We start from the raw sequence: 18,131 nt of genomic DNA, 5'->3' as shown, positions 1-18,131 counted from the left end.
ATCCTATGGGAATGCATTTTGAATTAATATTTTTGATTTGTCTTAATTTCATTAATTTATTAATATTGTTGGAATGGGCTAGTGAGCAAAAGGTTTTGATCAGTGTGAAGTTTGCTGTTGCTTGAATCTTTGATAACCTGAATTAGTAATGCCAACTGCAGATATTTAAACTAGATATAATACTAAATTGTTTGGCTTTGTGTAGAACTTGGAGCCCTGAAGATTGGGTACAAAAAGACTGACTGAATGATGCATTATAACTTATTGATTACTTTCAATATATCATAAGATATCTGCATCCTCGCGTCACCTTATTTCTCTGGATGCTTAACTTGTATAACATAAGATATCACAATATTTAATGCTTGTGATACTATTTCAATGAATTTTAGCATTTGTGTGAAATTGCATTTTTTTAAAATTTTATACAGAGATTTGCTGAAATGGTGTGAGAGAATAATTCCTAATTTTGATGGCACATCATCTTCTACTGCCCTCTGCATTTTCCAGGAGGTAAGGGGGAGACAAGTTTGCAAGATAAAATTTGTGAAAGGAACCAAAAAGTGAACTTTTAGAAAGGAATGTACAAATGTTCACTTTTCTCTAAATGATGACTAGACTTAGCATTTCTTTGGTTCCTGATTCTTCTTATCTTTGGCTCCTTGCCTTTCTTGTAACACTTTGCCAGTTAACATGCTTGTTGAATTTTTTTTTGTGTGTTTTATCTTTGTTGGTTTCACAGCATTTACCTTTTTTTTCTATTTTAATCTCATCTTCGTAACATAAGTTACAGAGGGAATTTTTGGGGGAGCAATTTTGTTTGCAAGTTTTAATTTTGATAAGGTTCTGTAATGCTGCTGATTACTTCAAATCATTTTTGATAGCCAGTGAACGTGCAGGCAGAGGCTCACTAGCCTGAGTTGACCTGGGGATTTGGTGGTTAGATGGGAGTTAATCTCTCAAGAAAACACTGAAACTGGGACTGCATAACAAAAAAAAAATCTGGGAATGACAAATATCAAATTGGGAAATGCATGGTAATCCCATTGCAAATAATAGAAATATCAGGCTGATTAGCTTACAATAATGAAGGAACGTGGGTTGAGTTTAGTGATCTTAGAAAAATATCCTTGAGTGGTTTTTTATTTTACAGGCACTTGATTGTTTCACAGCCATGATATCTAAGCAGAAGAGCAGGCAGAAAATGGCTGAGATCATTGGAAGCAAACTAAATATTTCAAAAGAAAAGGTAATGTTTTCTTGTTTAGCTTTCTTTCTAATGCTTCACATAGTACATTAATGTCTATAGTGCAATGTTAATTCTGTATTACATAATTTATATAATTAAATGGTAATTAGTTTTGGGTTAAAAATTCATCTTTTTGAGATTGGGGTTGATTTTGATTCTAGTAATGCTTGCAAAATGGAGACTTAAGGAATATTTCTGAGCATAGGACTACATTTGGTGGTGAATTTGGATCCTTTGCCATTTTGTATTGGAAACAACATTCTCAGTGAGGTTTTATGGGTTCTATTTTGTACTAGTTTGCTTTGAATCTTACAATTCTTTAATGTAACTGGTACTATCTGCTGTGTCAGTGCTATAGGATGAAAGGATATTCTTTAACGAATAGAGATTGATGTCAGTTGCCACCATTTGTGCATTTGATTACTTTGGATATACCCATAGATTATTTTCTATAGATCTCATGAGGCAAATAATTGGCTAGATGGAACTGAATTCAGTTGCAATTTTTTGAATAACAAAAAAAAATGGTTTATAATCCTCCAATATAATATAAACTGGAAATTATTGCCCACTCAATATGTCTCAAATGCATGTAAAGCTGCATCTTAACTAAACCATGCTTTTGCCAAATTAGTTATAATTTTATTGTATAAAGAAGTGTAAGATAGTTGGGTTTCCTCTCTCCTTGTGCTTTGTCATTGTGGAAGTGCAGCACTTAAACCCTTTGTCTTCGTAATAATTTAATTTTATTTGTTTATAGGCAGAATACTTCTGTCAGTTATATAAACCTGCTGTTGAGTTGAATGAGGCTGCAGTGACTGTAGGGCGGGCTGTTCTTCCTCGAAAAAGCAGTGATATCATCCAATTACAGTTGTAAGTGTTGCAAAAATTTAAACATCACTTTTTGGCAATTGCAGCAGAAGTGATTGTAAACTGATTGCAACTTCAGTGAATAAATGTCTTTGGGTTGAACCAGTTCTAGCAAAGGGTCTTCAAATTGAAATATTAACTCTTTCCTCTTTCTACGGATGCTGCTTGACCTGTTACCCAGCATTTCCTCTTTTTATCGTTGCTTTGCAGCAACCTAATAGAGTTATGTAATAATAAATATTCTGGCAATTGCTTTCTAGATTTCACCACGGTTTAAACTGTAATCACTAAATTTTATGTGTGCTGCTTGTTAACTTATTTTATCTATTTCAGTAAATTAATTATTTTTAAGAATTAGGAATCAGTTTAATGTTGATTTTTACAAATGCTGGGAACTACATGTTTCTATATTTTGTTTAATTGTTAGGGCAGCGATAGACCATTTAGTCGATTTTGTCCCATTAGCCATTACAAGTCCCTTTTCTCGCTCTTCTACAAATATGTCCCTGCAACCTATTCTACTTTGTCAGCCTATCAAATCTCCTTTGGTTCTTAGGCCATTCAACTAATACTGAGGGTAATTTTACAAAATGTAATTAACTTGCACTTTAATGCATGGGAAGAAAATGGAGTATTTACTATCGTAAAAAGAAATCTTTGATCACCACGTACTGGCTGGGTGTGTTTGACTGTTTTATGACTTGAGGGTCTGTTCTTAAGCACAGCAGTATTTTCTATATTTTATCTTCTGAAAGGAAGGTTTCGGCAAAAGAGCCGAAATTAATGGACCAAAGGATGACTACTTAGCAGCAGAGAGTAGGCTGCACATTTTACCTGCAAAACCTTACTTTCTTCGATCATACTTCGTTGGACTTCCCAGAAGAAAATTATAATGAAGATTGGGAAGACCTCCATTTTGGTTTAAATTACCTGCTATAAGCTTGTTCCTCTCCCTGGCCATTTGCATTTTTAACCTCTCCCTATTGAACACGGGGAAGTTTTTAACCATTCTCCTTTATCACAAACTTAATTCTACCCCTAAAAGCATTCATGCATAACCCGACTCAGTTTATTAGCTAAAACCCATGTTCAGGTCATTTTATAGATTGAACGCTTCAGTGCTCTCCTGATATACTCAGTCCAAATGTAAGAATTCAGAGCAACAGTAGATCACTTGTAGCCATCATTGAATAAATCACAGCTGACCTAATCTCAACATTCCTATCTAACTGCAGTAGCCATTTACCCCTGTTATTAAGAATTCTTGTGCATCTACCTTTAGACTATTTGAGCATTCTGCTTACACCACCCTCTGCCAAAGAGCTTAATAACCCTTGGGGAGCATCTGTCTCCACTCAGTCTTCAAAATTCCAGAGGATTTAGCCTACCCTCCACACCCTCAGTTTCTAAAGCAGAAAACAACAGCATTCTTGGTATTCCTTGCTTCTTGCAGTAACTGCACACTTGTCTTCACTGAATTATGAACTTTCTCATCTGGATGCATCTACAATCTTTCACCATTTTGGTAGTATACTTTTTCTCCCTGCCAAAAGGACAGTTTCACATTTTCTGACTTTATTTTCCATTTGCCAGTAGCATCAGTTTGTAGCCTCTTACTTTTCTCATGATGATTCGGTTTATGTCTTTTGCCATGAGCAAAATGCAGCAACTATAACCTTGATGCCTCAATCAGATTATTATGTAGTCATAAAAAGCTGAGGATCAAGCACCATGTGGTGCACTATTTATCACATCTTGCCAACCAAAGGGAGACTAATTTTTGCCTGTTTCATTTTAGTTAGCATATCACTGTTGCCTCCTATAACAAGCTGTAATTTCTGCAGTAACCTTTGTAGCACTGTATCAAATGCTTTCTCTGTGCAGTATTTTCACAAATTCCCTCTATTAAAACTAAAATGAATTAGTCAAACATTACTTCCTTTCACCACTTTGTCCAGTCCTCTACTTGTACCATATCCCATATAACCAGTATCATTCTATTCACTAACCATAATTAGCTTTTGTTCTAGCATTGGCTTGTTTAAACTAAATGTCTCCTTGTTTTAAAATCCTTAACCTTTCCCCATTTTGTAGTTTCTTTAGCCAGCCTTCATCTCCAATTCAACCATTTTGTGTATTCCTGATTCTTTTTTCTTTTTAGTTTACTATTGATAAAAGTTTTCTTTTTGGCTTTCATGATGTTGAGATTTGCCCTTCCCTTAGAACTTCTGGTGTCCATCCTTATGACCTTTCTCTAAAACCTGCCAGTTATTATCACATCTGTTTGATGATACTCTTGTGAAGCACCTTTGAACATTGCACTAGGTTAAAGTTGTTAAGCTGTGTCAGTTTCATTTAAGGCAATTCCAACTGTCCTGCTGCAAGTAAACAATTTGTTTGCTAATTCGATTATAAATTTTTAATACTTTCTAAAAATGAGCTAATTAGATGAACATTACAAGATCCTATTGTATCCTTTCCAAAAAAAAAAGCTTCTCCTGATTTCTGGATATTTTTGAACGCAAAACGTGTTGGATATCTGAAATTTCAAAAAAGTGCTGCAAATCAGCCAAGAGAATTTAATTGGTTCTAATAAGTTATTGAACTGAAACATTAATGTTTTACTTCTCCACAAAATTGCTGACTGACTTGAGTATTTTCCCTCCACCAAAACATGCAGTATTATTATCTTAAAGTCTACCAGAGGAATCCAAGGCCAAGGAGCAGTTATAAAGTAGCAAACTATTAAGGTGTTCGATTTGTTTTCAGTGGAGTAGCAATGATTTGTTTATGTGTAGTGTCTTTGAAATGCTAATCAACTACCTTGTTTTTTTTGCATTATTTGGATTAACAGTTCTGTAAACCTGTGAACAACTGCTTTAATTCTTATCAGTTATGACCGATCTGATCAAAAGTCTTTGACCTGAAATATTAACTCTCTATCACTTGCTACAGGCTTAATCTGACCTACATATTTCCAGCACTTTCTATTTTTATTTTAGATGACTATCTGAATAGTCATTCTTGTTAAATAGCCATCTCCTTTTATTTGAGTACAAATTCTCAAATATTCAGTGTAAATTTTCCACGTATAATATTAAAAGCCTTGTCTTGAATGATAGATTCATAACAATGTGGCTTACTTGATGTATTATGAAGTACATTTTTAATCAGCTGCCTTGTTCTATATTTTGCATGACTGAGATACTTGTGCTGTGTTTTAAGGCAAACACAGACCTTTTCAGCTACAAGACCCTCGTCTCTCCTCCTGGAGCAGCTGGCTGTTTGTCTTGGCAAAGGGGAGCCTGTTTTATTGGTTGGTGAAACAGGTACTGGTAAAACATCCACTGTCCAGTACCTTGCCAAAATTACAGGTAGGTTCAACAGCCTGTTAAATCCACTTCTTGTCATGAAGAGTGAAGTTTTTTTTCCCCTCTTCTAAAATTTTGGGAATCAGAGTCCCTGTAGTAATAGCTACTTGCTGGAAAGGTCATAGATTGTTTGATTTCCAGTTTGTGTTTTATCAGCAAGATTGTCATTCAGAATTCTACATTTGGCTTTGTTCTGGGCTATTGAAGGAAATTGGGAATGTGAAATATTGCTAAAGTGTACTTGCTTGGACACAGATGGAAGTGAGATGGTTGATGTCCTGATGCTCCATTTTATGAATAGTCTCTGACTATGACGTTTGAGCCAATATTGAGTGGAAGGTAAAACTGTAGAATTACGCTGTAGTAAGAGTTTATGCTCCAAGATAACAGATGTTTCAGGTGTTACAGAGGTACAGGAAAGTAAGGAGAAAATGTTACCTTTTTGATGAGGGACAATGTAACAGCAGTGCGTGGAGGTGATATTCTTGGGGGATTGTGCAGTGAGGACATTTAGGTGGAACTAAAAAGTAATAAGAAAAGGGGCACTGGTGAGGCTGTATTATAGAACTTTCACTTCTCTCCCCCCTCCCCCCCCAACCCAATAGTCATTGGGAACTTGAGGAAGCAGGTGGGTAGAAATTGCTCATAGATGTAAGAATAATAAGCTTGTTACAGTGGGAGATTTCTAATATCCTGGAAAGCAAAAATGGGGAATGGAAAAAGAGAAGAAGTTAAAGAAATGTTTATTCTATCACGTTTGAAATATAATACGGGGTGTTGCTCCTGTAACTTCAGTTTGGCCTCATCATTCTGTCTGTTTTTGTTTCCCTTCTCACTCTTTCTCTTCTCACCTATCCGTCATCTTCCTCTGGTGCCTCTCTTTCTGTTTTTTCCGTGGTTCACTGCCCTCTCTTATCAGATTGCTTCTTTAGCCCTTTATTTCTTTCACCTATCATCTCCCAGCTTCTGACCATTCCCCACCCCCACCCACTCACCTGTACCCTCACCTGGTTTCACCTATCATTTGCCAGCTTGTACTCTTCTTTCCTTCAACCTTATTGTGGCTTCTTTCCCCTTCTTTTCATCAGAACCGGCAGGGATTTAGCCCAAAATGTGAACTGTTAATTATCCTCCATAGATGCTGCCTGACGTTGAGTTCCCGCACCATTTTATGTGTGTTGTTCAAGATTTCCAGCTTCTGCAGTATCTCTTGTGTTTATACTACGTTGTGTTTGTTGTTTCAGGCCACAAACTGAGGGTTGTAAACATGAACCAACAGAGTGACACGGCAGATTTGCTTGGAGGGTAAGTGTTGTGTTTGGAGGATGCTGTAAGGATTGTGGGTAAGTGTAATTGGATTATTAACTAGCTGTTAACTATCCTGTTTTGTGGTGGCAAATTCAATTTGGAAAGGACTAATGCTTTTTTGTATTGGAGTTTTAACTTTTAGTTGGTGGTTTTGCTGCTGAAATCCTCACAGATATGATGAAATAATTCTGAGTAAAGGAGGTGTCTAAATTCATGAGGGGGCTCTAAATAGAGTGGATTGTCACAGTTACTTTCCTAGAATAGAGGAGTCTAAAACTAGAGGGCATTGGTGCTGAGAGGAAAATAGTTAAAGGGAATCTGTTCAAGTTTTACACACGGTTAATATGGAAGTGTTGGATGTGGGTGCATTTTGGCAGGTATGTGGATAGGAAATATTTAGAGGGTTGTTGGTCAAATGCAGGCAAATGGGACTAGTTTAGGAAGGCACCTAATTGAGCATGGGCAAGTTGGTCTTAATGGCCTGGTTTCATGATGTATTACTCTGGTTCTTTATTTTTCTGCAAGTGATATAAAACATGTTATGAGAGGGAGAAAGAAATAAGATTTTGGAATTGATTATAAAATACTGAGTTGATATTCAGGAGTACTGGCCAAGCTACAAAAGCAGCTGGAAGATACAATTTCTCTGACACTGTGCTGTCATAACCACCTGACACCAGGAATCTGGTGTTTGGCATTCAAAGCTTCGTCAAACTCCAGGTTCTCCTTTGGTGCTGTTTGTTCCTAACTATCCCTAAGAACATCTAATATGCAAAAGAGGGGCATTGTAGCTGTATAATTGCCATCAGTTAATCTTAGTACATACTGTCATGTTTTCCCATTAACGATCTGTCTGGGATTTGTTCCTATTCAGCTACAAGCCAATGGACCGTAAACTAATTATGTTACCCTTGCGTGAAGCATTTGAAGAGCTTTTCATTCAGACATACTCCAGGAAGCAGAATGCCACTTTTTTGGGTCATATTCAAATGTGCTGCAAACAGAAACGCTGGCAAGATTTACTACAACTGATGCTACATGTTTACAAAACAGCTGTCAGTAAGGAGTTGAAATCCAAAGAAAATGGTGAGGGATGAATACATAGCATTTTCTTTCCCCCATGGATAATGTTACAATGTGATGGAGCCAGTTTGACACAAGTAGTTTCTGGTGCTGCTGCTGTGAAAAGGACATTTTAAATCAGAGTTGTAATGGACACTGGGATTCTCCAAAACAGTTGGATTTTCCAAACATCATATTCCATTGTGATTCACATTTGCTGCTATAACCCTAAAAATTTTTTTTTGTTTTAAAACTGCAGTGTGAACTTGTCTCAGTGTCTCTTGATCTGTCATGGCAGTGCATTTTTTAGATGGATATGAGTTTGGAGTTGGAGTTGGCTATACTATGCATCTGTGTACAGTTAAGACCTTAATCGTACACAGATGCATATCTTAAAGACCTGGCCAATATTTATGCTTAATAAACCAACTATCTACATTGGTAATGCTGATGATCACAATATTTTTCAGTAGGAATTAGTGCAGATTGATTATTATTTAACTACCTTAGAGTGAAGGTTACACTTAAGCTATTCTTTCCTTCTTTTGTGGTTTTAAATGGAAATTTCACCCAAAACTCTTTTGTGTTTTGTTAGGTGCCTGTTTGAAAGAGAAATGGGAATTACTTGGTTTGCGCCTGGCTCAGGCTCAGCAGCAGATGAAGCTGAGTGAATCTTCATTGGTGTTTGCCTTTGTAGAGGTAAGGTGTAAGTGTTTGAGGTATTAGGAGAATTGTATAATTGTGATTGTTTATCTGGTTATTCTTGCAGCTTATCAAAGGACTCTAAAATTAATCACACTGCTGGACTAATGACATTACTTGACTGATATTTAGTAATGTTGCCCATACCATTCTATGACACTTGGCTCTTTTCCCTTTTTTCTAGGGAACCTTAGCCCAGGCTGTGAAAAAAGGAGAATGGATTTTGTTGGATGAAATCAACCTGGCTTCTGCAGAGACACTGGAATGTCTCAGTGGGCTATTGGAAGGGAATACGGGTTCTCTTGTGCTGTTAGATCGAGGAGATACTGGTAAAATAATTACTGGATGTTATTATACTTGATAACTTGTTTCTCATAAAGCTAAAACTTCTAGGCCGGTTTTCCAAATGTTGTCAGAATACAGTAAAACTCTTAATCTGGCATGTTTTAGATTTTGGTGCCAGAATGACACGTTTCTGGAAGATAGGACATTATCCTTTTAATACTTCAGCATTTGTAAATGTTTTCTATATTACACAGTAATATAATTACTCTATGAACTTGGTATGATAAACGGGGCACAGGAATTGTCATCTGGTAATCCAGATGCTGTATCATTGGAATTTCTGTACAATAGTATAGTGGATTATCAGACTTTTATTGTAATATGGCATGGGGAAATAACATACATATCTAAGTTGGGAGCCAATTTGCTTCCAGGCCTCTTGGTCTGAATTCTGTGCGCAATAGTTAGGCGAGGAGTTGCCTGAACTTTCTTAAAGAAGCATATATTTAAGACCTAACTGGACTAGATGGAGTTTTGTGGGTCAAAGCCACCTTCTCCTTTTCCAAACATTTGCAACATGTTTATTTTTGCTTGGTAAAACCTTCTTTGTGGTTGCTGGATCATTTAAGGGGCAATTTTTATTTGGAGTAATTAATTACAAAGTAGTTCTGTTACCCATGTATTTTTGCTATAGTTGTTATCTCTATCCTATTGTAGAGCCCATACACCGTGACCCAGAGTTTCGCTTGTTTGCCTGCATGAATCCAGCAACAGATATAGGAAAGAGAAACTTGCCACCAGGCATACGAAATCGGTAATTAAAGCATTTTTTTTTCCCCCTCTTTGTCCTTCCTCCACAAGAAATCATGGAGAAATTTGTGCCTAAAAATTGGATTATGCTTGACAAGAAATCATGGGTTGAACAGAATATACTTGATGGGCACGTATTGAGTCTCAAGTACTTGACATAGTAAAATATACCTGAAGCATTCCGAAATGATAGCCTTTAGCTTACAAGATCTGTGAAAGGGAGTTTGCATGAAAATAGGAACTCTTTACTCAGAATATATAGGAGCAGAAAAGCACCCAATCTTGTTTCTATACTTTTGTAACTTTATTCTAAAGATTAAGCAATTTCTTTTAAGCTCATTGTGGTATAAAGTCAATCATAATGTTGATATGCACTCTCTTTTTAATACAAATATTTAGCTGTGAGTTAAACCTAACTTGGTTAATCTCCAGTAAACTGCGTGAAGCCTGAAAGTTGAATGGAACCACCAGTTAAACACTATCCACTTCAACTGCTCTTGTTAGCCTGCTTCATTCTTTCTGGTTCCATCTGTTACTAAGACTCTTTGTAATATGTAACGGCATGATTTTGCTCTGAATCCACTTTTAAATTGGTGCTCCATTGTGCTCTTGAATGTTGTCTAAGCTTGTTTATATGATAGTTGAAGATCCAGTTTGGTGTCCCCTTCATTGACAGCTGTTAATCATTATGCTTCTGATAGGGAGTTCTGTTGTCAGTAGAGATTCTTCTGACGCTGCACTTGACAGAGGCGGCTAGCACCATCAACATCCTGCTAGTGAATAGCTACTGAACTGAGTACTCAGAACCTGCATGAATTCTTCTCCTACAGACTGTTGCTCAGTATACTGGTTATTGCTAGTATTTGTTTATATATTTTCTAAAAAGTATGGAAAAATGTGCACCTTCGCACCTTACACCACAAGTGGCCAAAAAATTTAATTCCCATATTCCCATTCCCATTCCTGTTCTGATGTGTTGGTCTATGGCTCCTCATATGCCAAGATGAGGCCACCCTTAGGGTGGAGGAGCAACACCTTGTATTCTGTCTGGGTACCCTCCAACCTGAAGGCATGAATAGTAATTTCTCCTTCTGGTAAATAAATCCCTCTTTTCCCCCCCCCCCCAATTTCCCACTCTGATCTTTTACTTCTTCTCAACTACCTTTTACTTTGCCCTGGGGTCCTTCCTCCTTCCCTTTTCTCCTATGGTCCACTCTCCTTTCCTATCAAATTCTTTCTTCAACAGCCCCTGATCCCTTGATTTTTGTTTTTTCCCCTATCCACCTGGCTTCCCCTATCAACTTCCAGCTAGCCTATTATTCCCCCCCCCCCACACCTGTTTATTCTGCCATCTTCCCCCTTCCTTCTCAGTCCTGAAGAAGGGTCTTGGCCTGAAATGTCGACTATTTATTCATTTCTATACATGCTGCCTGATCTGCTGAGTTCTTCCAGCACTTTGTGTTACTTTGGATTTCCAGCATCTGTAGAACTTTCTGGTGTTTAAAAAAAGGTGAATTCTGAGAGTCCAGTGTACCTTAGGCAGGGATTTGTTTCACTGATGAGCTCTTTGTATTTTACTAAAGTTTTGAGTGTTTCTCCATTGTGTATGCATTCTTCAGCCTTTTATTTTGATATGTATTACTTTGTTTTACAGCATTATGGTTCCACCTATTTTCTATGTTTCTATTATTTTCTTGAGAGTTTAATTGGTATAGATATTTTAAAATATTGCTGATCATATATTGCTGTAACTTGCTGCCATATGTAGAAAACCTTCCTTGATACCCATTGGTACTTTAAATAGCAATACACTGAAGACACTTACAGGTGTATGCAGTACATTTCTGTTTTCCAGCGATTTTAATTTTATCAATACCACATACAACTTATTGTCCAGTGTTAACCCACATCATTAATTTTTTTTAAAAGTTCATGAGCATTTATCTTTTTTTAATTTTATTTTTATTTGGATAAGGAGTTCACAATTATCATGTACTTTTTTCACACATATAACCTTTTCCATTTTTTTATATGTATAGAACTACAATTATTTATACATTCTTAAGTACACATTGAGATGATATAAAAGCAAAATAAACATTTTAAATAGATAATTATGTACTGTGGTAAATCTAACCTATTAGGCTAAGTAATGAAATTAGTTGTTAAGAAAAATGGTAATAATAGTTTCCATACAGCCCTTCTGGACCATTTCCACTGGTCCAAAATGTTGCATACAAGCCTATATACCAACCATTGTAGGTGTTTATATCCCAATTTGTTCGTGCTTGTTCCTGCCCGCAGACATAATTATCCAATCCCTATGTACTTATTTACTTAATTTTTTCCTTTTCTTTTTATCCCTTTCCCAAATCTTTCCCTTGTGTTAATTCTCTATTTTCCAAAAAAAAAACAAACATTTAGACTAGGGGTGCTTACGTTAGCAATATTACTGTGTTGATGAGAAGAGCAATATAAATCATTAGGAGAGTCATCTAAAGTCTGCTCACATTGGGGGGTTATATATTCAATCCATTTATTCCAGATTTGATAAAATGTTTCTTTTTGAGTTCTCAGGGAGTAAGTCAACTTTTCCATTTTAAATATTTCCAAGATAATTTCGTACCAATCTTCTAATGTAGGTGGTATTGGATTTAGCCATTTTCTAGTGATTGATTTCTTGCCGCTAAGAGGGCCTGCAGCAACTTTATATCTTCCTTCTGTTCAAGGAACAATACATGCCCCAAATAGAGCGTCTCAAAGTTCAGAGGTATCTGGGACCTAAGTACCTTAACTAATGTTCTATGAATACCTTCCCAAAATAGACTTAATTTAGGGCAATCCCAGAAAATATGAAAATGATTTGCCTCCTTGGAGCCGCACCTTCTCCAACACATCACATTTGTATCTTTATATTTTTCCTGATATGGGGTCTTGAAGTATCTTATAATGTTTTTCCAACAATGTTCTCTCCAAGTCAAAGAATTAGTCGAGGACCATTGAAAGCTGCAGATTTTCCCCTAAGCCTCCTCTGAAAGTACCAACCCCGCTTCTTTCTCCCACTTCTCTTTAATATACAGTGTATTTACATTCTTAGCATGGGAGAGTGCATTATATAGGCGAGAAACTGATTGAGCATTTATCTTTTAAAAAGGAAAAAATATGTATTCTATTTTCATGAAAAAAAAACAAAGGGTTGGTTTAATTAATATAGATAAGTTAAATGAACTAAATTTTCTCATGGAGGCAGATCAAGATACAGTATGTTATCTTGCTGAAACTGTGGCATCATTCTGTTTAAAATCATTTTTGCTTGTATAGGTGAGTCTAATTACAGCTCCTTGTGTCTTTTGGATTATTGTATTTTTTTTTTAACAACCTGGATATTACTCCCAGTTTGTAAAACTGATAATAAAGAGCAAATGGTTTCCTGCATATGTTGAAATATTTCCTTCTACATATTCTGGATTTTAGGTTGGAGGAATCACTTTGTTATTCTGCATTGAATTAACTCAATTTGTCTTCCTTTGGAAGTGGAGTGCTCTGCTATTTGAACAATTGACTTGCTGTTTTCTGTAACCTAATTGTATGTTATTGACACCTAAGAATTTTGAACTTTTTGCAATGTCGTGCAGTAATCTGTTTGGAACCTTTTGTGCAGGTCCTTTTCTACTCCCTTACCAACCTTATTTATTTTGTTCCTGATTTATGTTCTAAAAAAAATATCTAATTGGTGCATATGCTGGTTTCTATATTTACAGGTTTACAGAACTGTATGTTGATGAACTGGAAGCTGAAGGAGATCTCAGAATCCTTGTATCTGATTATCTAAAGGGATTAAATGTCAGCAAGAAAACTATTCAAGGGATCATTGAGTAAGAACAACTTGAATGTTTTTAGTTTATAGATTTTGAAATGTATGCAAGAAATATGCAGTGAAAGGTATTTTAAAGTGAAAGCAAAAGATTGGAAATCTGAATTGAAAATTCAGCAATATCAAGCAAGTCCAACTGTGGAGAGCGAAATAGTATTATTGCAGGCTGATAGCTTCTTAACAGAAATAGAGGAAAAACTGGATCTGTTTTAAGATGTAGAGGAAAGTCTGTGAAAAGTGCAAGGGATTTAAATTTGAAAACAAAAGGCAATGCAATACAGTTGAACAAACTGAAATGAGCAGGATAGAAAGGATACAGTGTCAGACATTTTGGATGCAATTTCACCCAATACAGTCAATTATACCTTTTTATATTCCATTCTGATTTGTTATCATTTTACTCTGGAACCACTCTGTCTCATCATTATGCATTTCTATGATTTCTGATAGTATGAAATCTGAATGGTAAAAATGTGGACATGATGTCTAGAAAACAATGCTTTACCTTGGTAGTATCTCTTAAATGGATTGTTTTTAGACGCGATATTATATGAATATGTGGTTCATCAACTCTGTAATATTATCAGGTTGACAGCATATTTCATACTGCAGGACAACTGTAGTATGGTCTGCATTATATCTTCATCTTGCTTTTAATAGGTTTTACTTAACTGTGCGTAAGGAGGCAGATGTTAAGTTAATGGATGGAACTGGACATAGGCCCCACTACAGCCTTCGGACTCTCTGCCGTGCTCTCAAATTTTCTGCGCTGAACTCTTACAACAACATTCAACGCTCATTATATGAGGTAATGATAAATATCAAGCTGGTTAATTTAAATATTGCAGACCTGAGTTACAACTAGTGTTACTGAATGTGATTTCAGCTGTAAGTATTCAGCATATTAGGCCTAGTCTGTCAGATGAAAATCAAGTCACCAGAGTAACTTAACATGGAAACAGGCCCTTCAACCCAACTCATCAATGCCAATGAAAGTGCTTACTTGAGCTAGTCCCATATGTTTGGTCCATATCCCTGCCTAAACGTTTCCTATCCATACCCGTATAAATATCTTTTAAATTTTGTAATTGCACCAATGTCTCAGTTCTTCCAGCAGCTTGTTCCATATATCCACTGCCCTTTTCTGCGTGTGTGTGCGCGTGCGCCTGTGTGTGTATAAGAGCGTTGTAAATATTTCCTGCACCGTTTCCAAAAAGTGGCATTCTTCCTTTAGCTATGCAACCAGATTGCCACACAGTACTCCAAGTGCAGTCTCACTTCAGTCTTGTCCAGCATCGCAACTTTTATACTCCGTGTCTTGTATGAAGAAGGCAAGCTTGTCATGTGGCTTCTTCGCCCTCTCTGTCTATGTCACCATTTTCAAGGAACTATGTACTTGTACCCCAGCTCTCTCTATTATGTAAAACTCTCCAGAGCCCTGATGCAGAGTGCTTAAGGAAGTAGCCCAAGAAATAGTGGATGCATTAGTGATAATTTTTCAAAACTCTTTAGATTCTGGATTAGTTCCTGAGGATTGGAGGGTGGCTAATGTAACCCCGCTTTTTAAAAAAGGAGGGAGAGAGAAACCGGGGAATTATAGACCGGTAAGCCTGACATCGGTGGTGGGGAAAATGCTCGAGTCAGTTATCAAAGATGTGATAACAGCATATTTGGAAAGTGGTGAAATCATCGGACAAAGTCAGCATGGATTTGTGAAAGGAGATCAAGGGAATGGCGGCGTAAGGAAAAGGTCTCTCGACAAAAAAGAAGGTAAACTGCCCCAAAATCGAATTTAGACAAATACTTAATATTGCATAACTATATTAATAAAAGGGGCAAGGATGATGTCTAAGAACAAGAATAAAAAGTCCGCTTCGAAGGCTGATAAACATAAAGAGATGCAGCAAGGCGAAGGGCCTAGCTCTCCCACGGCAAGCCAGGACAGAGATAATGAGGGGGAATCGGTGACTCTGTCTTTGATTCTCGGAGAGATTCGCGAGTTCCGACAAGATAACAGCAAACAGCTGGAAGATATTAAAGGAGAAATAGTAAAAACTAACTCGCGGATAGATGAAGCCGAAGCGAGGATTGTTGGAATTGAAGAGAAGCTACAAAATGCCGAGGAAGTGATAGCAGAAATGCTGAAGCTACAAGACCAACTCCAGTGGAAACTAATAGATCAAGAAGGCCGCTCGAGAAGGGAAAATGTGAGGATCTACGGAGTTCCCGAAGGAACCGAAGGTAAACCCGGATTGATGATTCCCTTCGTGGAGAAGCTGCTTAGAGAGAACCTTGATATACCGGCCGCAAAAGACCTACAGATAGAAAGGGCTCACCGCGTGTTGGCACCACAGCCTCTGGCAGGCGCCCAGCCCAGATCGATTCTGATCAGATTTCTCAGTTACAGAACGAAGGAAGAGGTGCTTAAAAGAGCATGGCTCTTTTGATTACTGTGTTGCTTGTTTCTTTAATAAAACTTTCTTAGTTCTAGTACTCCAGACTCCAACTGAGTGATCCATTTCTGCTGGTTTGGCAACCCAGTTACGGGGTACGTAACATGTCACATTGGATGGGCAGCTCTTCCTTAGAATTGTAGTATGCTGGGGGGACTTCCGGGTCATCAAGGGAATGGCGGCGTAAGGAAAAGGTCTCTCGACAAAAAAGAAGGTAAACTGCCCCAAAATCGAATTTAGACAAATACTTAATATTGCATAACTATATTAATAAAAGGGGCAAGGATGATGTCTAAGAACAAGAATAAAAAGTCCGCTTCGAAGGCTGATAAACATAAAGAGATGCAGCAAGGCGACGGGCCTAGCTCCCCGACGGCAAGCCAGGACGGAGATAATGAGGGGGAATCGGTGACTCTGTCTTTGATTCTCGGAGAGATTTGCGAGTTCCGACAAGATAACAGCAAACAGCTGGAAGATATTAAAGGAGAAATAGTAAAAACTAACTCGCGGATAGATGAAGCTGAAGCGAGGATTGTTGGAATTGAAGAGAAGCTACAAAACGCCGAGGAAGTGATAGCAGAAATGCTGAAGCTACAAGACCAGCTCCAGTGGAAGCTAATAGATCAAGAAGGCCGCTCGAGAAGGGAAAATGTGAAACCCGGATTGATGATTCCCTTCGTGGAGAAGCTGCTTAGAGAGAACCTTGATATACCGGCCGCAAAAAACCTACAGATATAAAGGGCTCACCACGCGTTGGCACCACAGCCTCCGGCAGGCGCCCAGCCCAGATCGATTCTGATCAGATTTCTCAGTTACAGAACGAACGAAGAGGTGCTTAAAAGAGCATGGCAAAAGAAAGGTTTCATGTGGAACAACTGCAAAATCAGTTTAGACCACGACTACGCACCGGGGATTCTTGCCAGACGGAAGGAATATACGGAAACACGGAGAGTCCTGAAGGAAAACAACATCAGATTCCAGACCCTGTATCCAGCTCGGCTGAGAGTCTTTTACGACGAAGGGACAAAAACTTACGCTACGGTGGAGGAGGCAACGTTGGACCTGGCGGACCGGGGACTACCTATTAAAGTTATCAGCCAACCGGAGTCGCTACTGCAGAGGATTCGGCAGAAGTCGTGGCAGTTAGTGGGGCGAGGACGCTCCACTCGAAACAGAGTGTCAAACTACAAGGAAAAGCTGCAAATATTCAGACGCGAATGTACAGAGAATACAGATTAATTAAGAGAAATGACTGAAAAGAGTAAATCGGACTTAAAAGTAAAATGAAAACTGGTAACTGAAAATAAACTAGACGGAATAACTTGAATGATAGCAATATGGTCGAGAGATAAATAGGAGAAAATTCTCTATGATTATTCAAACTGCTGAGGGCCCTCTAACACAGGGTGAAGATAGAGGTTATCCCTCTGAACTGAGGCGGGTCGGAGCTCAGGCCTCACTGTGGGAAGTCGGGAAAAATTTTCAAATGTTATACGTTCAGAAATGTCTAGGGTGTGGTTATATGTCTTGGTTTACTGTTGAGAAGGGATTGCTTACTGTTTGGTTAGAAAAGGAGAGTGCTTTTTTTCTACTAGAGAAAAATGCAAACTGAATTGGTAAAAATAATTTCCTATAATGTTAATGGGGTTTTGAATCCAATTAAAAGAAATAAGATTATGTCTAAATTGAAAAAAGAGAGGGTACAAATAGCTTTCCTCCAGGAAACACGTATGAGCCAATCTGAACATGGAAAATTAAAAAGAATGGGCTTTAAGCATGTATTTTATTCATCATATAAATTGAGTCACAAAAGAGGGGTAGCTACTTTAATATCAAGTACTCTTAATTATGAACATATTTCAGAGACTAGAGACAAAGAAGGACGGTTTGTAAAAATCACAGGAAGAATAGAAGGTACAGAAATAACATTGCTGAATGTTTATGCTCCTCCAGGTAGTGAATGGTCATTTTATAGACACATTTTTGACCTAATGGTCAGTTCTCGAGGGGTAGTAATTTGTGGAGGGGATTTTAATATTAGATTAAATCCTATATTAGATTCTTCAAGAATAGTTACTCAGAATAAACCTCTGACTCGGAAAGTGAATTCATTGATGGAGGAGTTGGGAATTATAGATGTCTGGAGG

At 37.5% G+C, this 18,131-nt stretch overlaps 1 protein-coding gene across 2 annotated transcripts in view; it reads left to right on the top strand.

Annotated features, from left to right (window-relative positions):
* Positions 1-18,131, top strand: part of mdn1 (midasin AAA ATPase 1) — a 181,032-nt gene that overhangs the window by 19,625 nt on the left and 143,276 nt on the right. For both annotated transcript variants that reach the window (XM_063040373.1, XM_063040372.1), the window contains exons 11-21: positions 432-513; positions 1,154-1,249; positions 2,010-2,122; positions 5,345-5,493; positions 6,735-6,795; positions 7,673-7,884; positions 8,456-8,559; positions 8,747-8,891; positions 9,565-9,661; positions 13,419-13,532; positions 14,192-14,339. In XM_063040373.1, coding sequence (XP_062896443.1) covers positions 432-513; positions 1,154-1,249; positions 2,010-2,122; positions 5,345-5,493; positions 6,735-6,795; positions 7,673-7,884; positions 8,456-8,559; positions 8,747-8,891; positions 9,565-9,661; positions 13,419-13,532; positions 14,192-14,339 — 1,321 coding nt within the window. The remainder of the gene's footprint in view (positions 1-431; positions 514-1,153; positions 1,250-2,009; positions 2,123-5,344; positions 5,494-6,734; positions 6,796-7,672; positions 7,885-8,455; positions 8,560-8,746; positions 8,892-9,564; positions 9,662-13,418; positions 13,533-14,191; positions 14,340-18,131) is intronic.

The sequence above is a fragment of the Mobula hypostoma genome, chromosome 2 (assembly GCF_963921235.1).
Source record: "Mobula hypostoma chromosome 2, sMobHyp1.1, whole genome shotgun sequence".
Lineage (NCBI taxonomy): Eukaryota > Metazoa > Chordata > Chondrichthyes > Myliobatiformes > Myliobatidae > Mobula > Mobula hypostoma.
This window is presented reverse-complemented; position numbering and strand designations above follow the sequence as displayed.